The sequence below is a fragment of the Halichondria panicea genome, chromosome 13 (assembly GCF_963675165.1).
Source record: "Halichondria panicea chromosome 13, odHalPani1.1, whole genome shotgun sequence".
NCBI classification, from domain to species: domain Eukaryota; kingdom Metazoa; phylum Porifera; class Demospongiae; order Suberitida; family Halichondriidae; genus Halichondria; species Halichondria panicea.
Genome location: NC_087389.1, coordinates 2744179 through 2765513, shown reverse-complemented (window position 1 = coordinate 2765513; position 21335 = coordinate 2744179). Strand labels below are relative to the sequence as shown.

General features: G+C 41.7%; 5 protein-coding genes across 9 annotated transcripts; 3 read left to right on the top strand and 2 right to left on the bottom strand.

Moving 5' to 3' along the window:
* Positions 1-844: 844 nt before the first annotated feature.
* Positions 845-2585, top strand: LOC135346608 (mitochondrial inner membrane protease ATP23 homolog). 2 transcript variants are annotated; one of them, XM_064544294.1, is made up of 5 exons: positions 845-1004; positions 1071-1116; positions 1183-1264; positions 1728-1949; positions 2342-2585. In XM_064544294.1, exons 1-5 carry the CDS (start codon positions 896-898, stop codon positions 2477-2479), a joined length of 597 nt encoding a protein of 198 aa, XP_064400364.1. In that variant the 5' UTR covers positions 845-895; the 3' UTR covers positions 2480-2585. The 2 variants fall into 2 exon arrangements, with proteins under 2 accessions (XP_064400364.1, XP_064400363.1); XM_064544293.1 differs by having other exon boundaries at positions 1165-1264.
* Positions 2586-2678: 93 nt separating this feature from the next.
* On the bottom strand, positions 2679-5660 carry LOC135346598 (store-operated calcium entry regulator STIMATE-like). Its single transcript, XM_064544282.1, has 7 exons — positions 5362-5660; positions 4923-4971; positions 4652-4747; positions 4341-4462; positions 4098-4210; positions 3901-3975; positions 2679-3015 (listed from the first exon to the last, which is right to left on the bottom strand). The coding sequence occupies exons 1-7, from the start codon at positions 5507-5509 to the stop codon at positions 2761-2763; spliced, it is 858 nt and encodes a 285-aa protein (XP_064400352.1). The 5' UTR covers positions 5510-5660; the 3' UTR covers positions 2679-2760.
* On the top strand, positions 5656-10376 carry LOC135346542 (carnitine O-palmitoyltransferase 2, mitochondrial-like). 4 transcript variants are annotated; one of them, XM_064544192.1, is made up of 10 exons: positions 5656-5750; positions 5828-5891; positions 5955-6312; positions 6464-6564; positions 7056-7189; positions 7795-8006; positions 8222-8492; positions 8642-8993; positions 9534-9759; positions 9950-10376. In XM_064544192.1, the coding sequence occupies exons 2-10, from the start codon at positions 5868-5870 to the stop codon at positions 10279-10281; spliced, it is 2010 nt and encodes a 669-aa protein (XP_064400262.1). In that variant the 5' UTR covers positions 5656-5750; positions 5828-5867; the 3' UTR covers positions 10282-10376. The 4 variants fall into 4 exon arrangements, with proteins under 4 accessions (XP_064400262.1, XP_064400261.1, XP_064400263.1 ...); XM_064544191.1 differs by having other exon boundaries at positions 5665-5745; XM_064544193.1 differs by having other exon boundaries at positions 5672-5750; positions 5844-5891.
* Positions 10377-10972: 596 nt separating this feature from the next.
* On the bottom strand, positions 10973-17028 carry LOC135346539 (sortilin-like). The gene is made up of 20 exons (XM_064544189.1): positions 16671-17028; positions 16566-16619; positions 16447-16505; positions 15983-16259; positions 15829-15896; positions 15654-15757; positions 15319-15506; positions 15143-15203; positions 14756-14829; positions 14437-14536; positions 14279-14361; positions 13468-13594; positions 13108-13279; positions 12759-12952; positions 12550-12649; positions 12376-12453; positions 12204-12314; positions 11845-11974; positions 11500-11609; positions 10973-11177 (listed from the first exon to the last, which is right to left on the bottom strand). Exons 1-20 carry the CDS (start codon positions 16941-16943, stop codon positions 11078-11080), a joined length of 2463 nt encoding a protein of 820 aa, XP_064400259.1. The 5' UTR covers positions 16944-17028; the 3' UTR covers positions 10973-11077.
* Positions 17029-17065: 37 nt separating this feature from the next.
* Positions 17066-21171, top strand: LOC135346547 (uncharacterized). Its single transcript, XM_064544203.1, has 10 exons — positions 17066-17264; positions 17328-17508; positions 17679-17866; positions 18039-18266; positions 19051-19230; positions 19376-20023; positions 20213-20431; positions 20511-20687; positions 20747-20817; positions 20891-21171. Exons 1-10 carry the CDS (start codon positions 17244-17246, stop codon positions 21063-21065), a joined length of 2088 nt encoding a protein of 695 aa, XP_064400273.1. The 5' UTR covers positions 17066-17243; the 3' UTR covers positions 21066-21171.
* The last annotated feature ends 164 nt before the right edge of the window (positions 21172-21335 follow it).

Genomic DNA, 21335 nt, shown 5'->3' with positions numbered 1-21335 from the left:
CCGAGTGGCTAGACCGCATGCGGTTCCATGCACAAGATCATTGATAGGTATAGTCTATAGCTATAGAATCTTATCTGGTATACTGACTGACAGTAGACTGTGAGTTTGACCAATCTACTATTCGCCGTGCAATAGTGACGGCTTGCGAGTCTACCCCGGATCGAAGTGTCCCTTCTATATAGGTCGGCCTTAAATTGGCAGTGCAAACCATGAGCACATGTCAATATAATCGTAGACCATATCATTGACTTCACTCCAGTAAAATAATTATCAATAACTGCACTGTGTTGGATTTAAACAAGCCGGTGGTGATCCTGAGGCTGGAACGTGCATTTATGCCATATAATGTAAATATGTATAGTCTCGTGAATCAGTTCATTTTGCAACACCAGTTTTTTTTGCATGTGTGTATGCGTTTAAGTTTAGTTGTGGTGTTGCAAAATGAACTGCACAAAAGAAGTAGTTGAAACACTTCCAGAGAATAGCTAGGACATCGAACAGAATGCTAGAGAAGAAACTGAACAGCCGACAACAGTTCGAAAATTAGGAGCACCTATTATATTCTACCCAATTCTCATTATAATTCACATCGTTAACTTAATTTATAAGTTACTTCATGCAACGTGTCTAGAGGAGATTAGTTACTCGGGAGAACGATCGAGTCTGAGAGACAATTGGCATAACTCCTACTATATTAAGGCTCACCTTCTAATGAGCAAACTCTAGATGTATGTGAATTAAGTGACATTTTCTATGAGGCAAGAATGTATTCCCCAAAAGAGATGGATTTGCAGAACTTAAGTTCTTCATCAATCATGGTCGATCATTTCCCATTAATTACTCATAAAGATAATTATTGCAAGTGGGCAGGGCTCAGGCCAGGTGATAAGTAAGAATGGATGAAAAGGAGAGAGCTGAATACCCAGGAAGAACTGGTCAGGTTCAGTCTATCCCCAAAATTCATCATCTCTGCCAGAGAAGACTGGATCGCGCTGTCTCAAAGAGTAAGCAGCATTAAAATGGTAGATCTAGATTATTATAATTATGCTGACTACTGGATTGCATTCCAGGTCCATATGTGAGGTACATGCTGGATGCAATGAGAAAGGTTGGATGGTAAGGTTTTATGTGCATGCAGTATGTTAATTAAGGCGAGGTACAAAGTTTGAAATCTCTGTGCAGTGAGGTGAATGTGGACAGGCAATTTGTGTGTGAACCGTGTGGTCCCCATGTGGCTGGAGGCTATGACCCTGAGACCCAGCAGGTTATAATTAACACGCATATAGGCACGCATATAGGCACACACTATTAGTAATCTAGTACCTTTGGTACCAGCGTTGTTCAACGGCTACATTTTGTAATTCCGAATTCATGAACAACTTTGTTTATTAGAGTTTGTATTACTGAAATACTCGTAATAGCTGCTAATTATCAGAAAATGAATCTGTACATAGATGTCTAATAATTAATTATGCTACCGTATTTAATATTAAAAGTGTTTGCGAGCATCTGCCAACTTTGCGAACATTGAAAAAATAACATCACAAAAACCTAAATCGCAAAACCTAAATTAATACACACGTCCGGCAAGGAACACAATAGTTAGTTCGCAAAAGGGTCAATTTTTCTGATGATTTGGCTCATTCGCAAACGTTTTTCACCTTCTAATAATAATAATGATATAAATATGCCTCATTAAATTGATGAATTGCTGTAAATATAATCAGGTTGTGCTGTGTGAGAACAACATCTTCTCTCAAGGGCACATGAACGATGTGCTCACTCACGAGCTGGTCCACACATATGACTACTGCCGGGCCCACCTTGACTGGGACAACCTCGAACACCTGGCTTGTACTGAGATAAGGGCAGCCAACCTCAGTGGGGAGTGTTTCTTCTGGAAGGAAAACTTCACACGGTTCAAATTCGGATGGAGAAAACACCATCAGGTATGTTTGAGTGCTGCCAGTTTGGGACTTGGTTGAGTGTCTTATTAAAGGTGTCCTTGTTTCAGGGAGTCCACGTTTAGGGGTTCCAATGTATACTGTTTGTTGTGCAAATGACTAGATCTAGGGCTGAGAGATAAATTAGACATCACATTATGTGTAGTACCAGGAGTGCATGAATGCACTCCTGGTATAGCACTACCTGATAATAGGCAGTTGTGGGGAACAAGTTTTCGGCCTTTGTACAAAAATTGTCACCTAAATGACAATAATATTATGGTTCAGTTTGTACATTGCACTTTATACATCTGCAGCATCTATTCCCATGTGCATGCATGATTGTAAAGTAGATATTCGCTTTGACTCACACATCATCTTTTAATTGTCCCTTGCAGGTGTGTGTTCGGGAGAGAGCCATGAAAAGTGTACTGTGTATTAGAGACATACCAGAAAAAGAAGCAAAGAGAGTTGTAGACAAGGTGTTTCAAACTTGCTTCAGAGACACCGTGCCTTTTGAACGAGTCCCACCATAGATGATTTATAATTATGTACTTCATTCACAAAATCTATTTATGGAGTTATTAGGTCGCATCATGGTTAATCTGCACTAGCTACAAGAGATAATTTGGGTGTCATTCATATTTACAAACACCATAATCATACTGGCTTTAATTTAATTCACCGTGCAGTACATGCATGCATGTACAGTCATATAAATTATACCTGTAACAGTTAGAATGATTAAAAACCTGTGTATTATAAACACAATAATATTATACATAAAACTATAATAACACTAGCATCACTGCACACACTACCTACGATCAGCACTAGACAGTAAGCTCATATTAATGGGGTGATCAGACTTGTTCTTACTGGGCTGGGCAGTCACTGTAGTGCTATGTGGGTTCATGCTAGTGTAGATGACATCACACTCGTCTGACTCTGACCCACTGTCTCCCGTGGTCTTCAGTTTGTTGTACTTGGCCTTGTTCTTTGAAGGCACTGGCTTGTTCTGTTTAGTCTGTTTACGCATCAGCAAACTATCCACTATCCAGAACATTAACACCTGCACGAGAGAGTGATGAAGGAAAATGAGTATCCTGGACCAGTTCATTATTCATGGTCCACTCGACTATACCCGTGTTTTAACATGAATTTTGCTGCCATTTGAGTTTATCCTACCACTACCTTATCCTACCACCTTGTAGTCAGATATTAGCTTATCAAAACTTGAAAAACCACACAGGCCTCTGAGCAATCACATTGTAATAAGGAGCAGAAGTGGGCATAGGGACAAGGCTAAACCTAAACTCTTATAGAAACTGCTCCTCTACAATACTATAAGTACGCAGCTTTAGATTTAAGTTCATGGCACCATAGATTGAATAGGGAGAGGGATTTGAAACGGAAGTAGCGTCACGTGACATTTTACATTGAATTTGCAGCATGGCACCAGAGATCCTTTAATGTCAATCCGTGTTACGGTTGCTCAACACGCGGGAAACAATGTTTCATGAATTATGATCACTACAAGATATTCAGAGCCCCCTAAAACGTCATTCTCATGCCTCCTAATGGTGAGCATCAGTTGGAAAAGAAAAATATACATTTTTGACTTTTGTGAAGAGAGCTAGAGGTACAAAACACGCTATGAGATCTTTATGTACCTAGAATGCTTCTAATATAGCTAAGACTGTGCAACTCATCGGTGTACTGTGTCCCATATGGTCTCAAGTGTCAGTTGGAAGTGCAAGTTTTAGTACAAATGTAGTATAATCTAGCAGACAAGATTTTACCAACGTTAGATACACAGCCTCGATTAAAACCCGGCGTAATGCGGATATAATTCGAGGTAACTTCCGTTTCCAATCCCTCTCCCTATTCAATCTATGATGGCACATGAAATGCTAACAACCTAGTGAATAACCAGTGAATGATTTGACTCACGTACATTCACTATAAAAGGCACTATGAAGATGACTATAACGACCCTCACGTTCTGATTTGACGGCAGTACAACTTCCATCTGTAATTGAATTGAATAAAATCATATAGACTTATCAGGAACAAATTGAAAAACAGTTGATCCTGAAGTTTGCATCAGACCTGCCACAATGTTCCTTTTTATAGTAGCTATAGTAGTTTCACCTTGTTCCAAAAGTCAAAGATTATAAGTGGTCCGACGATGAGCTTCTCTACAAGCATAACAGCCAGGTACACACCACACTGAGCCAGCCAATAGTGACACTTGAATGGAGTGCCTGCATTGGATGAAGATTCACTCTGACATAATAATACCGACTTACACCTCATAATTATATCATGCATGTGTACAACCTTGGCAATATTAGTATGACACAACCACATCAAAGACAACTGCATGTGTCATACCGTACTCTCCTGACTTGAGAAGTGGCCATTTGCAGCAGTACACCATGAGTGCCACCAGTTTCAGCAAGATGAAAATCAGTAGCAATCCAACGGTTGAGTCCAACAGGAAACTAACCAAATATCTGCAATCACAAATAAACTTGATGCACGTATCTCTGTGAGTATTGTTTTGTGTTGCATAATGTACATATGGTTATGTTTAATTCAATCACTACAGTAAACAACTGTCCACACAAACAGCATGTACGGCATACACAACGTACCCATGGCCGGAGCTTGTCCTATACATGTAGATAACAAGAGTGACTTACGTAATGCACTCCTTCTCTGTAACAATTGCTGCAAGACCAAGATTCACGAAATGAATTTCCAGCATGCCTAGTGCTTGCTTTGTGGTATCTGCTCCCCTGTGTGAATCATTGTTATAAACAATAATCATTGTACAGCACTCAATCTGTGTATATGTGTATCTGATAGCACCATAGCAACTTAAAGGAATGTGCCCTCACCGAACACATAGTTATACAAACACAAATACATCACACGGACAAGAATAATGTGTACACTGTATACATTTCTCACCATATCCAGAATGGTCGTCGACACTCAGCTGGCTCTTTGTATCTCTTGACTGTAAGGTGTGGCAGCGTCAACAACAAACAGATGGACAATAATAATAAGAAACCGTACATAAAACAGTCGTAGACACAGCAGCTAAAGATGTTACATTCCACTCTTACTCATAGCAATATTCCCCCAACCGTGGACGTACAGATAGTGCATTGTTATTTACTGAGTCAGAATTAATTTACCATACGTAGCAAAAAGACCCAAGCTTATTATATCTAGCTATAGGAAACAGTGTATTCTATAGACACATATTCTATAGACACACACACACGACGTCAATTTGTCAGCTGCACACGCTACCGTATTAAATGACATTATCACTTGAGCATACAAGCTTAGCTAGACTACAGCCTCTTGCCTAGCCACAACGTACACAGCAGGACTGACTTACTCAGGAGGGTGCTGAAGGCTAGCACTCCCAGTACAGTCTGTAGGATGAAACTGAAGCCTTGAGTGAGGTCACACAGCTCCCTGCTCAGAGTCGACCCATTGCCTGAGGGTACCTCCAAGCTGCTGTTATTCACAAATCCACCAGACATTCCTTGTGGATTTAGGGAAATACTAAGACTCTGACAGGCGTCACTAGCAGTGGTCTGGAGCAACGTACAACTTACTTCATGTGCAAGTTACCGTCAAGCTACTTTCTGCTTTCTTCTGCAGAAAAGGTATTTGGGGAAGGGCGTGGTTGTTTTTTTGTTGGGCACTTTTTAGAACACGGCGCAGCTGCACTGCACTGTACTAGCATCAGAGCGAGGACCAGAGTGCTGTACTGTGGGTGAGGTGTGCTGTAGCTGTACTGGTTTACTACAACTTGTTGGCATCTGATCATTATCTGCAATACTATCCTTGATCCTCAGAGGTTTTATTCTACAGCCCCCTAAATGTGCTCTTGAGAAAATGTCCTCAGTGTGTAGATTCAAGGTATTGAATAGATTGTGTACTCATGTATACCACACTCTACAATGCTTTCCTCAACCTCCATAGATACGTTGCCTTTGGTTGCAGAGTTGGAGACTGGCTCATGGCTCTCTATCCTCTGTCAGTGTTCACAATTCTTCCAAGTACAGTACCCTGGGTGGCGATGGTGAGGAGCGATATATTCAGACAACCACGATCCCCACCCTCCACTTTCAACCTGGCCTCCCGAGACTGCCGATCCCAAAACTTGAGCTCACCTGTCAGCGTTACCTGGCTGCCCTGAGGCCTACTGTGAGTGAGGAGCAGTATCGATCCACAGAGGCCATTGTCAGGGAGTTCGGCAATAGTGGGGGAGAAGGTGACGCACTCAATAAGAGGCTCATAGCTAAGGATCGCAAAAACAAGCACACCAGCTATATCACCGGTGAGATACGTAATTAGCCAATGGCATGCTCTTTTTTGAGTCCATCCCTCTAACACAGTAATCCACATTTCTGTGGTGTGTGTGCGACTTAATGCATTTCTATAGTACATGATTATGACTATTGATGCATGATTTTGATCCCTTTTATCAGAGCCATGGTTTGACATGTACTTAAAGGCTCGAGATCCTCTTGTTCTCAACTACAATCCTTTCATTGCCTTCAAGGATGACCCTCAGGGGATCACAGATCAGGTATCAAGTGAGCAGATGTGTAATGTGCATGGCAGAATAGAATACACGTAGCATTAATCTAGTGATTGAGTAACACACTCTGCACCTTAATTTGGCGTGTCACAGATGTTTTTATGTGGGAGGAAAATAGTGGTCTAGAGAGGACAACGGAAAATTGGTCTGGGAGAATAGTATAGGCTGTACTATAATTATACTGCAGCTGTAGATCTATGCCACTACATAATGTATACAGTCCACCGTACCCCCCCCCCCCCCCCTAACCTTAACATTATTCCCAACCCTATACAATGTACGATACTATATAATTATATGGCGAAGAATACAATTTTCTCTTTACTGTTTTTTTGGTACAGTTTGCAGTTGTAGACTGATAATATACTGGCCAAAATAATTAATACAAGTAACGTTTTAGTTGGTGTGGAATACTGGCCAACCCTTTAATTGGTCTTGGGCAAAAAATATAGAGTCGCACACAACAAAGTCTTCTGCAGGCATTAAGAGCAGCCAACTTCATTCGATCAGCCGTGAGGTTCAGAGCTGCACTCTGGGACAAAACTCTGCAGCCAGAGGTATTCCATCTCAATCCTACTGTATCAGATAATGCATTCTTCAAGAATGCTGTCAGGTGGGCACCTAATGGCTATAAAACTGACACTGTTTCTGTATTATAGATGTGCATGTATGTATACACATGTATGCAGTACAATGACTGTATGTGGAAATACAATACCTGTACCGTACCCTCGTATTTTCGCGAGGGTACGGTACATGTACATGTACTTATAATTATTGCTTTTATGAATTTGATAACCATGTTTTGTGCCTCCTTGAACATTCTTGTATCACATGCTATCAATTTAATCTGGGGGCCAGACCTTTTCTCAGAGGGGGGGAGGGGGAAGAAGATAAAAGGTCTGGAGACTCTTGCAGCACTTCCGTGTGCTCTTGGAATGTCAATTAGACTTGTGATATTGGAGGTTTAATGAAGGAGTAAATGTAGCAATACTATCATTTCGTATCCAAGAGGCAATACTCGCATTTCATTGGGGTAAAAATCACATGACATAGGATATGCATTTCATTGGCTCTGGCCACATTCCACTAGAGCACACGGAAATGCTGCAAGAGTCTCCAGACCTAATCCCAGCTCTACTTGATTTTTCCCCCGAGCTATTAGGTCTAGCCCCGAGACTACTATCGATTGTACATGTATTACTCTCACCTGTCCAGACTGGTGCCTGGCCCCCTGTCCTGGTATGCAGCTGCTCTAATCTGGAAGGCATTCCCTCTGGATATGAGTCAGTACGACAGACTGTTCAACAGCACCCGGGTGCCAGAGATTGGCAAGGACTGCTTATTGTCGTTTAAGAATGAGGCACCAAAGCATCTGGTGGTGATGAGGAGTGGACAATTTTACAGCATTGACGTAGTGCAAGAAGATGGTAATTTGGGGCTTAGTGCACTATCTATGCGATTGTTATATCTGAGCACCATGTTAAAGTCCCCTTACTGTTTGGCATATGGCTGCCACTGGCCTACACCATGCACAATGATATCCACGGTGGAAGTGTTATATACACTAGCTGATAGTTGCATAATTATCTCCACACTCAGTCTTACGAAGTGTTTCACCTATATTGTACACATCGACACACAGGGCTTGCTGTACCAACTGAGACTGTGTGCAGTCAACTTAGAGGAATACTTTCAGATACAACTCCGGCAGCACAACACCACGTCGGCTACTTAACCGGAATCAATAGAGACAAGTGGGCGGAGCTGAGGAAGGAACTTGTCAGCTCTGAGAAGAACAGAGAGGCCATCAGATGTATAGACTCTTCAATGTTTGTGCTGTGTCTTGATGACAGTGATCCCGATAACGTCACTGATCTTTCACACAACATGCTCCATAACCATGGTCAGAATAGGTGAGTTCAGTGAGTATACCTCATTGTTTTGTATCAGCGTGCAGTAGGTTGCACATTTACTAGTAACACAATCATGAAGTAACACGTACACGTAATTGTACATGTATAGACTTATTTTACAGATTTTTATACATACATGTACGTAACAGGTGGTTTGACAAGTCCTTTTCGCTGACAGTGACCAAAGGAGCCCGTGCTTGCATTAACTTTGAGCATGCCTGGGGCGATGGCGTAGCAGTGTTGCGACTATTCAATGAGCTCTACATGGACTCTCACAGGAGGCTAACCACATGTACTGCTCAGTCCACCATGAGTGGTGTCAATAGGCTGGCCTTCGACCTGTCTGAGTCAATGAAGGGTGCAATTGAGGCTGCAAAGAAAGAGATAGAAAGCAATACGAAGAGACTGAAAATCAATTCCCTTCAATATGAGAAGTATGGAAAGAATTTCCTTAAGAAGTCGAAATTAAGCCCTGATGCTATTTTACAGTTGTCTATACAGGTAAATCACTGTACTACCGTATTTCTCAGTGGGCGAGGTATACGGTAGTATGTTTGTGTGTGTGTCTGTGTGTCGTGTGTGTATAGACTGCTACAGCTGCTCAAGGATCAATGAAGTGCAAGTAAGAGTTTATATAGGCTTCTAGTCAGGCTTTTTTGGATTTTAATTCGTGGATTTGCAAAATAATGCTTGGTTCTCGAGTTACTTGGAATGCCTTTTCAGAAGTGTGTTGCTACTCTACTCAGTAGTTAGCTCTGCCCTAGAACAGCTATTAGTAGCTGCAAGAGTGAGAAGAGAGCTGCAACTGATGCAGCGGCCAGACTTCTGGCATCCCCTTTAGCAACGACATGGTCGATCATTCCCGAGTTTCCCTGTGATTGTGCCTGCATGCAGCAAAATGTTCATCATGATACTAAGTGTGTATTAGCAATCTATATAGGTTTGGCACATCTCCCGAGGTATCAGCACCCGCGGTGCTTTAGTAAACATAGCAATCTAGCATGTAAAGCCACAACAACTCAACTGATTCATTACATGCAGATCGCCTATTACCGACTGTACAAAGGCACTGTTGCTACGTACGAGTCATGCAGTACAGCTGCCTTCAAGCATGGGCGCACAGAGACAATCAGATCAGCAAGTATGGCAACAAAAGCTTGTGCAGAGGCTTTTGAGCCTGATCATCCAGCCGGACCCGAGGAGCTAATGGCCATGATCAAGACTGCTGCTGACTACCACAGCAAGCTGGTTCGAGAAGCTGCCATGGGTAAGGCTGCCTTAAGTCCTTTTGCATATTTCAAGTGACTTTGATCACCACCTATTATTTTTCACATTTAGCTGTATGCATGGGTGGATATTCTTATGTTTACCATGATCTTCAGTGATGTAAACGTTTGATGTACTGTCATAATAACAGCATTCCAGTTTTGTGATGTTCATTTCGTGTCTTGTTTCAGGTCAAGGTTTTGATCGTCACATGTTTGCTTTAAGAAACCTGGCTGCAAGTGAACAGCTACCACCACTACCAATCTTCGAAGACTCCTCTTACAAGTCTCTCAGTCACATCATCCTGTCGACGAGCACGCTCACTTCAGACTCAGTTCTAATGGGAGGGTTTGCCCCCGTGACCCCTGATGGCTATGGGATAGGCTACTCCGTCTTAGATGACTGGATGGGCACTCAAGTGAGCACTTACAAAACAAGAGATGGAGCAGATTTTGTAGAGAAATTAGAGACAGTATTCAATGACCTGTACGATGTGTTCAATGGGAATAACTTTAAGCAGTAATAGACTGATAGTTATACACAGGTCATTTTGCAGCCATTTAATTACGATAATAGTGTTTCTGAAGCAAAATTATTATTTTGTATTGTACAATGATGTGTACGAGTCTTTAGGGTCATGGAGACCACAGAAATGAGTATTAATACTCATTTCTGTGGTCCCTATAATTGTGTCATGTGTAAATTATATAATTATAATGCCTTATAATGCATGTGCATCTCTGTTAATGCACTGGCCGTTATATGAGCCTATTATTCAGTACATGTATAAGGCATTATGTGTACATGTATATACAAGTCATGAAGAAGTGTAATTAGGTAAATTGTAGCGAATTCAGACTCTCACTATTCCGGCTCTCTAAAGTACGGCCACCTCAATCTATACCGGCCATTTGGTTCGGCACGGATTGCTAGTTAGATGTTTACTGCACAAAACTCCCCCTGAAATCAGCCACTCGCTATTCCGTATACTGGCTTCCGTAAACGTTTTTTTATTACGGCCGGCCGGATATGACGTTTTGGGTGTGGTTTGCAGATAAAATGATTCATATTATCCTTGAGACAGACTGCAACATTAGTCATTAGATTCGAGGTAGGGACTGCTTTTTAGCTGCAGCTATTTTCTGAAATGCAGCCACCTCGCTATATATTCCAGCCAAGCTGCACTGTCCCAAGGGTGGCTGGATTAACGAGTCTACTGTAGCAATAACAAAAAATTACTGTATTGACAATAACATGCATGGACTGCGATGGTTGAACACAAAACAACACTAAGTTTATACCAGTTGCATTTGTACGTGTCAAGTTAGTATATCCTCATCACTGCTCGTATCATCATTGGCACTGAACCGGCCCCCAGTCTCATGAAGTGGTAGCCGCTGGTAGTATACTTTGTCATGTCTGTAGCAAATATGTGATATGTAAGGTACATAATTTTATACTAATACATGTTGCAGTATTATGCACCGCAAGCACCAATTACATGTATACGTATAGCTATGCTTTATAGCACTTGGGGGGACAATAATTTCGTGTTTTTGTCTCCGAGCACAAATATTTTACCCACGAATGAAGCAATCATAATTGACCACCCTACCTGTAGTGCAAGCAGCAACCACAAAAATTAATATCCATGAACTGACTAAATATTAATTGCTTATCCACGTAATGTTTTGACCATCAGAAATGACTCGCTATACGGTACATAGCATGAAAAACTTACGATGTGTATGTTCTACTCTTGCATTTCAGCCAACAGAAGAGCGTAAGTCCTGCTGCAACCAACGCCGCCAAGACTATAAAGATCCCACCAACAATCTTCCCAGCAGTGCTCTGTACCAGGTATTGAAGTGCAGGCATGGCTACACATGCACACATACAGACTGTAGCCAAGTAGCAATTTTTGCAGGCGTACATGTATATGGACATACATGTATCTAGCCTCACCCTCAGAAGAAGTGTGGCCTAGGATTGACTAACATGTATCATGATGTATGGCTACACCCCTCGAACTCCATGTCGCTTACACACGGTTTTCTGTATAAGTAAGTTACATACATGTGCTCACCATTGATGAGAAAGTGACCGGGTGTATACCAGACTGCTTCTCATGGCTGGTGCACTGTTTTGTGACAGTGGCCACCAGCTTCTTGCTGTCATCAGTTGGCACACATTGATCACCAGGTATTAGCCGGAACCTGGAGAAGACATGTAAAGCTGGATCTACAAGTTCGAATTACTTATCGGTCAACGTATAATTGGAAACAACAGTGACTGTTACACATGCATAGCAAAGAAATAACTGTTCTGAATAGTCACCTACAATGCACGTGCATTCTGTAATACGTACACAAGGTCTATCGAAGTGTGACCTACAATGTATATATACTTATATATATACACAGCATAATTATATGTAGCTTATACCCAGAGACACTCTGTTGATAAGTGTCAGTTCCTGGGGGACAAACATCTGAGAGACCCACGTTGGGGATCTTAGAGCACTTGTCAGCACTACTGCGTTTGAATCCATAATCACTGCATAACAGATCAAACGAGTAACGCCCCACGCATTGCATACCATTATATAAATGCATACCATTCCAAGTCAGAATAATCACAGTTGCACTTGTTGCTCTTGACTGGCTTGTAGCTGTAACTTGCTGGGTTGTAACATCTGCATTGAGTTCAATACAAAACTCTAGAGAGCACAGCTTCAGCACTTTACAAAAAAATTACGGCAGTTTAGTCACTGAGGCACAATGTAACTTACACACTTTCCTCCTTCGTGAGGTTGTATACACTCTGGTAACCAAGAATGCAGACTCCCATGCCTTCGTGCTCCGTCACCAGTGCGTAGTCATCAGCAACACCTGATCACAACATTCAAATCACAAAAGCTTGATCAAACTACACGAGCCACTACATGTACCATACATGTACAAAACTCTAGAGAGAAACTGAATCAATACATCCACTCACAAGGTCTTTGCAGGAGGCTCTGAAAGTTAACAGCGTTGATCCTCCACTCATCCGTGGAGCCCATTCCCTCCACGCCCATCACGAACCCAAACAGACTGGCGGCGGACGGGTCGATTAGGATACCACGAGTCGTGAAATGAGTGGTGGAGTCAAATTGCTTCTTGGTGAAGCACTTGCCACGATTGTGAGAGAACCTTAGATTGTATTGCGTACAACGTAATTCTTATACATGTATATATAGTTACCAAAATTGTATTCAGGCTTCTAAAAGGGACAGTTTTTATATCTTTTATTTGCTAACAATTACATAGGTACAGGGCTAGTGCATCTTATATAGCAAGCCACTCACCACATGTATGGTACATTTTCACTGTCTGGAGCCACAGTGATGATGTTGCCATAGTCCCCGATGCCATAAGAGTAGGTACCCGCGGGAAGGTCTGGGTCGTACCACGTATGACCACTATCACTGCTCACGTAGAGCTTGGGGAACGAGTTGTTACGGATGGGCCCAACGGATCCTGGATGGATGGATGGAACACTTGTACACATAAGGTACGTGTATCAGTCAATACCATAATTTGAGCTATGCTAATGCACTTGTAATGTACAATGACATGTGAGTATGATGTACTACACGTAAGTGCTGATGCTATACAATTCCATGTACAAATTAATGGGATCAAGTAGTACATGGGTGTTCACGGACCATGTGCTAAGATGATTCCCGGGGCTGTCTCAATGCTGAACGGCATCTTGAGTGATGAATAGTTGTAGAATGGGAGTATGTACTGACTGTAACGAAGGTGGAGATGGAGAGAGCAATCGGGGAGGTGCTGTGAGGGTTAAACAGTGCCATAAAGGGGTCGGTCACCCTCGAGCAAACTGCCAACCAGTGGTTAACAATATAATTACTGAACGTAAATTATGTATAGGACAAAGATTTCATGAGCATTTAACGTTTGACTATACACTATACATTGTGCATGATGTGCATATTTAAATAAGTACATGTACATAGTGTAAGGCATGTACATGTACGTATATGCCACTTATAAAATGAAAGCACCACAGGTGCTGATGCCTCGGTGGAGATGCCAAAGCTACATAACATAAAGGTACTAATAGCTTTTATACACATGATGAACATAAAAGTTAAAGTCTAAAATTAATGGCTGCATCAGCAGAGCCTTGCAGCTCTCTTCTTACTCTTGCAGCTACCAATAGCTAGCGTTCTAATGCAGAGCTAACTACTAAGTAGAGTAGCAACACTTGGTAAACAAGTTTGGCTACGTGCTCCTCTGAAAAGGCTGCAATGGCATTCCAAGTAGGCATAACTCGAGAACGAAGCATTATTTTGCACACGAATTAAAATCCAAGTAAACATGACTAGAAGCCTATAGAATCTTACTTGCACTTGATTCATCCTTGAGCAGCTGTAGCAGTCTACACAGACACAGACACAAACACACTACCGTATACCTCACTTGCGCATGCGTACCGAGGCATAATTATCTTACACAATTGGTGGAGTCAGGTGCTTTCAATTTTTGCCAGGTCCCACCATTATTGAAGGTTATCTTCGACACATGACCACCATCTCCTGCACAAGAGTATATGGTCGTAAGCTATACTAATGGACTAACCCTAAATACATGTAGTACAGAAATTGTCTGACCTTTTTTGACTGTTGTCGTGATGTAGACTCCCCTAGTGGACTTCACCTCATAAAAGTCGTGCACAGAATAGTGGCCCAGTGGGTACTCTTGAACCTTAAACTATGTGCGTATATGTACAGTACATGTACATGCGTGTGGACAGCACCTTGTTCAAAAGTACGTAAGGCACTGCTTAAACGGAGAGCTAGGATTTCCTAGTATAAAATAGGTTGTTACATGTAGGACAGTGTATGTTTGAAAGGAATCGACGAAATTGACTGTGTATACATGTATATACGTGCATGTGGTGTGTGTCTGTACATGTTGCATGAACCTCACCAGATGATCAGTAAGAGAAAGGCCAAACTTGGAGCCACTGCTGTCTGATACGTATAGGTTACCAGCTGTTGAGTCTATAGATATGCATGTACAGATAATCAGGTAAACTAATGTATGTCATGTGTTACACTAATAGCCCAGTGTTAGAAATAATTTTTATTGACTGTATATGGTCAAATAACATTTATGCCTGATCATTATAATGACCAGATACTGCAGGAAGGCATGGTCATTCTAAGTAAACGTCCGGTCAATGACCGATGGCAGTGAGTAATTTCTAACACTGTAGCCTATTATAAATAGTTATACCTAGATGACTGAAACTGTAATTCTTACACAACTTTGTGTCTCTATAATTTTATAACTACGTAAACGCACAAATCCTACCTGTTCCATCATAGACATGAATAAAAGCTCCTGTCTCATGAGTGGCCATGACCGCATAAAACTGCAAACACATAGACGCATTCATTACATTCTATTTTTAGACAAGTGTGTGTGTATCCTCTTAATGAAGACTTCCCAGTATCCCTGACCTATGTGCACATCCTTCTAATAAATACCTGTTGGTTCTTTAGGGAGGGAAGCTGTACCTCAGTGAATCCCACCTTCTCTGAATGAGTGTAATAGTTGCTGGACACGTACAGTCTGCGAGATTGGCTGTCAGCCTGCTTGTTATTAGTAGTGTTTTTGCGAGAGATGAACAGGTAGCGATTGTCCACACGGAAACGATATGTAGAACGATCAATTACTGTAGCAGAAAAAAGCAATACGCCGATAGTAACTGCATTGATGACTTATCCATGTAACTACTAGTTACAGCCAAAAACATAAAGTTGTAAAGTCATAATGCACACAAAGATCAATTGTCAGTTTGGATCGCTAAACATTTTCTCACCATCTTTATTTCTTGATGAGATATCCATTCTGTAGAGAGGATTGGATGCAGAGATGCCAGCCTGGGTCATGAAGTACACGTGTTCTCCCTGGTCTGTTCTACCACTGCAACAATCACACACAGAGACACAAAGCTAGACAAAGTAGGGGATAGATTATGACAGTAGTACACTTACAGTTCTGCCATAAGCACTTGTGCTGCAACGTGGTTCCAATGCTCTCCTAGAGTATCTGACACAAACAACTGCAGGAACATACAGTTGAAGTATACATGTACATGCATACTGTATTTCTCATACTGAAGCATGAGGACATTCAACCATTACTCACATCTCCCCCTCTTGATTTAATCATCAAGTGTCTTGGGTCTTGCTTGCTCATGTACAGACTGCCCACGGGGTCAAAGTCAGTGGTGGGTGTTGTGTACTGGTCCCAGTTAACACCGTAATTGCGACTGACAAAGATGAGGTGGTGAGAGTAGGAGACTACAATTACTGTGTCATGAGGCTCTACTGAGGAGACTTGCAGAGAGTCTGGGTAGACGGTGGCCTTGATAGATCTGGTATCATCTGTGAATTGGAATATCCCTAAGCTCTTCCGCACCTCTCTGTGGAAATACAGTTAATATATATCACTGCACCTACTGGCTAGAGGCATGGTTCAAAAGCCATACACACACATACGTACATTATACTTAACACTATACATATGGTTTATTCCATTCATTGCTGCTTGACAATGCACAAGTAATTTTCAGTGACCAGTATGTACAAATCTCTGCACCAGCAACATACCCTCTCCAGAGAGTGGTGTGACCTGTCTCTGACTTGTCAGATGCAACTATCAGTATGATCTACAGTTAATAGAGAGAACAGAAATTCACTTCACCAACTGCTTCTCAGTTGTAACTTACATCTTTCCCCACCCACACAGCTTGAACAGCCTCAGCTGTTTCCTTCAGTTCCACCTGTACACAGAAGTATTGCATGAAATCACAATAGAGCTTTAGTTCTCATACCGCGTCACTTTCAAGTTCTCTGTTGTCTAGAGCACATGTTGAAACGTCTCTCTTTTGTAAGCTATAGAGTATGTTTGTTTTTTGGGATACAGCATTATGATGTTCCTTTAAAAGCTTGTGCTTGAATGAAGATGGGAGCTCAAAGATGTTAGAAGTTGATCTTTGTGATTTTTCTAGTCTATTTCCACGGTTCAAATGAAGCTCATCTTTTGGAAGAATTAACCCACAGTTCACAATAGATAAACAGCACAACAGTAGGGGGAACGTGCTCATGTCTCTTCTTCACTTACTTGTAATTGTACTACTCTTGACAAAAGCTTTCTTACGGTGTGCTCTGACTGGAAACAAGTCACATGACAAAAGAGAAGGCGGGGCATTTGCGGAAGTAAACAAACTGTGCTGCAGGAAACTGAGCCAGCACTTTTGAATCTGGTTTGTTTCCTCTGTTTGACAAGAGAGACCTCACCAACAGCATCCTGTATCTATGCACACAGTATAGTACCGCTGACACTTGTTAGGCTGCTGTTTGGCTCCATTTCAGATTATCTAGAGACGAGAAACTGCAGAAAATAAATGTTTAAGAAGGAGTATCAAGTGAGATCAATAAATTCTGCAGATGTTCACACTACACTTGCAAACCTTCAATATACACTGTAGGGTGGTACTCATGTGGAAGTGCTTAGTGCTCAGGGTCGAGATCCTCTTGCACCGTGGAAACTGACAGGCTCTGTGAGCAGGAAGTATGTCAAGGATGTTCGCAGCTATGTGGTTATCATGGAGGGAGGGCCCTCGACGACCAACACCAGGATGCAGTTACCCAAGACTGACAAGGCCTCTTGTATGTCTGTGTAATTGCACCCCCATGCAGTGTGGCTTATAGAGCGTTACTGCACTTACTGTATACACGTAAACAGGGGTGAATGAAGTGATTTTGTGCATAAATTCATATTTGTGTCTATATGTAAGGTTTAGGCTCAAACTACATATTCTACATTGTCTCCACTACAGTGGGCCTGGTGCAGCCATACTTAGTGTTCCAGTTCATGGTGCCAGATGGAGCTCGGGTAGCCATTGATCTTGGTGTAGTGGACAGCAGTGGGAGTCGCAGGAGGATACAGATGTCCACTTCTCAGAGGGAGATAGCGGTCACGCCTCTAAATGCCAGAGTACCATTATCTGGTGTTATCATAGGACAGGTGATTTCACACACATGCTTTTGCAGCTCAGTAGAGAACATCTTCATTTTTATACTGTGTGTATAAAAATAATAACTTACACAATAAAATCAATGCCTATAGCACCACATGAGTTCAGAGGAGGCTGTCATTGTTCACCTCGTTAACTATATTTTTCATGTTTCCTTCCCAGTGGGTAAACCTGTGCATTGACCTTGGCTCCCTAGTGAGTGGCCTCTTCAAAGCACAGTCGTACAAGTCCCTGGAGGGGGTCTCTATTGGGGGAAGCTGCATAATTCGCCGTGTTTTTACCCTCAAATCTTCACCTCCGGACACCACTGGTACTGAAGTGAGCCCGCCATTCGAGGAAATTCCACGAGCTTATCAAATGCCCACCAGTGTGGCCACTGCTCAGACACAGGTACATGTGCATGCCGTGTGTATACATGTTGCATGATGTGTTTGATTTAGTCCCCTTGACACTACTTACAGAGCATTCCTAGAAGTATACTGCATGTACTGTTAGAATGTTATGCCTGATACTGTTATATATTTCGTGTCGTACAATTAGTTGAGGTACATGTATGTGCATATCCCATTGAATCCACTGTTTAATTATAGATTAAAGAGGAGAGGGATTGGAAACGGAAGTAGCATCACCTGACATTTTACAGCATGGCACAAAAAGATTTTGATGTTAATTAATCCGTGTTACTGTTGCGCAACACATATGCGGGGAAACGAATTATGACCTGTGCAATTAAGACACTCAGAGCCCCCCTAAAACGTCATTTTCATGCCCCCTGCAGAATGAGAGCAAAGTACTACCAGGAGTACATGAATACTACCTATAGCCTAGTTTTTACTCAACGTTAGATGCATAGCCTCGATTAAACCCCGGCGTATCGCGGATATAATTCGAGGTATCTTCCATTTCCAATCCCTCTTCTTTAATCAATGGGGAAATAAGTACAGCAGTACATGAGGGTGTGTTGTGTGTGTAGGACTGCAGGTTAGCTGCTACATGTAGGACTATAATGTTATTATAATTATTTTCTCTTGCTAACAAACGCGACTCAAGCAATAGGAGCAAAATTGTTTTATCGCATAATATTTTTGGAGCCAAAACACATACTTCTATATATGCTCACATAATTATTTCTAGCACTATGATATAGCTTCATTATAGAATATCCCATTGTCAGGTGATATCCTATGCAAGTGTGAGCTGTCCATCATATGACAAACCAACCAGTACAGATGGCACTGTTAGTACCGTGGGCTCATCTTCTTCTGAGAACATGGTTACTGCTGATGAACGTCCTACTCACATTGCATTTGGAAAGAAATTTACAATTCCAGACCATATATTGGGATCAAAACCGGTACATAAATATTAATTATGATGTACATGTATATACACCCGTACCTTTCACTTACATGTGGTAGAGTGTGTGTGAGAGTGACTTGATTATGGTCCAACCTTAATTTTATTGGAAAAACTCTCACATCGTTTTTGCTTTGTTTTAGTCCAGTAGATCTGCTCTGTCTAGCCGAACGTCCTCAATTGACAGTGCCAGAAGTGTTAGGGAAATGACACTGGTTGATGGTCAGAGCTTCCAGCCACGACCACCATCTAAGCCAGCAGACCCTGCAATGCTCAGAGTGCAAAAGAAAAGAGTTAGAATGATCAGTGGAGGAAAGAAAAAGCCTGAAGCTATGTTGCAGGTGTCGAAAACTGTACCTAGCTCCACGTCCGTTGACAGTGGCTTTCAAACTGGTGTCAGTGAGACTATCTCTAGTAAGAGTACTGCATATTCTGATTCTGTTAAAACTGGACATACTGGCAGTAGTTTAACGACTGAACAACAATCAATAGAAGATTATCTCGATCAAGATGTGCACTTGGCTCTTGATGTTTTGAAGTACAAGGACAATGCCCAAGATAACTACATGGACAACACTTCAAGCAAAGCGAATCAAATTAGTGGTCTAAATGCAAGTGGGATTTCAGAGGATTATTCAGATGAATCACAAATGCTAAACACCAGTGTGACTAGTAACATGAAGCAGTTGGATCTGGACAACTCTGTAGATGAGGTGCTCTACTTGTATCGATCCTTGCCCCGATCAGCAGAGAGGAAGCAATCCGACTTCAAAGACAGTAAACACATTTTGGTAATCTTTATAATTATTATAGTATTATTGTGCCGGCTCAGGCAATGCTTAACCTACAAAAAGAATGTAAAGAGCCGTATATCATATGTATAGAATTTTGGGTACGTGAACTTATATAATGCTCTACATTTGTAGCTGATTATGTGCTGTGCCACCATTCAATTTTTCTCATTGTTCAATCAAAATCAGGAGTCTCTAGAGGGTGGTCGAAGTGCTGACCTGGAGGCTGACTTTGTGTCACCAGTCAAAGAAGCCAACCCTAAGTCATCGATACTGTTTGCACCTCCTGTTGTTGAGGTCAGGCTAAGATCCTCTCAACAGAAGGATGGCAGCACGCCAATGACACCAGGAAATCAAAACAGTGGTAGTCCCCCTCATGACCAGCTAAACGAGACAAGGCTATCTGATGTAAGTTTGTGAAACTCAACCATGTATAGAGCATACTAGGGCCTACTCGCATTATAGTTAATATAATGGCACCTGATAGGACTATGATTGGCGGCAGTATGCTAGCGTCGATGACACAGACCTGACACAGTCTGAGCAGTCATTGAGAACTCGGCTAGCCAATGCAGTATCATTAGAGCAAGGGATACCTCAAGAATTCACCGTAGGACCACTAAAACCAGATTCAGAAATAGAGGCCACTCTATCTGGCAGCGTGGTATGTGTGTTGTGATTGAATGAGACTTTTTCTGTACACTACAAATAAACCTACAACAGACTCTGAGTGGCTGGACTGAGAAGTTTAAAGATGCTGCAATAAATCCGCTACATGATTCCTTGGATACACGGTAAAGTAGATTACATATGCATACCAGCACTGTACATGCAGCCATGAAGATTTTTTTCCTTTTTTCGTTTCAGTGACATGGGAGGAATGCTAAGTCCTTTGTCAGGCACGCTCACTGAAGAACCAGACTTTGTCAGAGACCCTGAAAAAGCAACCACTGAAGGAGAGGAACTTGAATTAATGTATGACCCTCAGTTAAATTGTTTTTATGACCCAGTTACAGGTAAATACTATGAGCTAGCACAGTAACGAATTTTCTTGTATAACCACATTCATTGTTATAATTTGATTTGCATGATGAAGTGATTATTGTTATGTACACATGCAACTGAATCAGTTTTCTTGTGAAGTGACAGACGTATACGTATACGTATATCTGAAGATTTATTATTCGATATACTGTATAAAGTTTGGAGTTCTGTAGCTCTTAAACAAGGTTGTGCTATTAATTTTGTGTGCATGGGGAGGTAAAATAAGTCTCGAATTGTGGCCGAGGCGTGTAGTGCGTGTTTCTTTCGA

What these genes read in the sequence shown, in the direction of transcription:
- LOC135346547 (XM_064544203.1), top strand. Translation starts at nt 17,244, where the DNA reads ATGTTTAAGAAGGAGTATCAA. An exon ending in CTGGTGTTATCATAGGACAG is followed by an intron (nt 17,867 to 18,038) that starts GTGATTTCACAC and finishes TTTCCTTCCCAG; the next exon opens with TGGGTAAACCTGTGCATTGA. An exon ending in CATGATTCCTTGGATACACG is followed by an intron (nt 20,818 to 20,890) that starts GTAAAGTAGATT and finishes TTTTCGTTTCAG; the next exon opens with TGACATGGGAGGAATGCTAA.
- LOC135346542 (XM_064544192.1), top strand. Translation starts at nt 5,868, where the DNA reads ATGTCCTCAGTGTGTAGATTCAAG. An exon ending in CTCAGGGGATCACAGATCAG is followed by an intron (nt 6,565 to 7,055) that starts GTATCAAGTGAG and finishes AGTCTTCTGCAG; the next exon opens with GCATTAAGAGCAGCCAACTT. An exon ending in TTCTTCAAGAATGCTGTCAG is followed by an intron (nt 7,190 to 7,794) that starts GTGGGCACCTAA and finishes TCACCTGTCCAG; the next exon opens with ACTGGTGCCTGGCCCCCTGT.
- LOC135346598 (XM_064544282.1), bottom strand. Translation starts at nt 5,509, where the DNA reads ATGTCTGGTGGATTTGTGAATAACAGCAGCTTGGAGGTACCCTCAGGC. An exon ending in ACAGAGAAGGAGTGCATTAC is followed by an intron (nt 4,463 to 4,651) that starts GTAAGTCACTCT and finishes TTGTGATTGCAG; the next exon opens with ATATTTGGTTAGTTTCCTGT. An exon ending in TCTTTGACTTTTGGAACAAG is followed by an intron (nt 3,976 to 4,097) that starts GTGAAACTACTA and finishes ATTCAATTACAG; the next exon opens with ATGGAAGTTGTACTGCCGTC.
- LOC135346608 (XM_064544293.1), top strand. Translation starts at nt 896, where the DNA reads ATGGATGAAAAGGAGAGAGCTGAATACCCAGGAAGAACTGGTCAGGTT. An exon ending in GGATCGCGCTGTCTCAAAGA is followed by an intron (nt 1,005 to 1,070) that starts GTAAGCAGCATT and finishes ATTGCATTCCAG; the next exon opens with GTCCATATGTGAGGTACATG. An exon ending in GATGGAGAAAACACCATCAG is followed by an intron (nt 1,950 to 2,341) that starts GTATGTTTGAGT and finishes TGTCCCTTGCAG; the next exon opens with GTGTGTGTTCGGGAGAGAGC.
- LOC135346539 (XM_064544189.1), bottom strand. Translation starts at nt 16,943, where the DNA reads ATGAGCACGTTCCCCCTACTGTTGTGCTGTTTATCTATTGTGAACTGT. An exon ending in CTCATCAAGAAATAAAGATG is followed by an intron (nt 15,507 to 15,653) that starts GTGAGAAAATGT and finishes TTTCTGCTACAG; the next exon opens with TAATTGATCGTTCTACATAT. An exon ending in TCATGTCTATGATGGAACAG is followed by an intron (nt 14,830 to 15,142) that starts GTAGGATTTGTG and finishes GCATATCTATAG; the next exon opens with ACTCAACAGCTGGTAACCTA.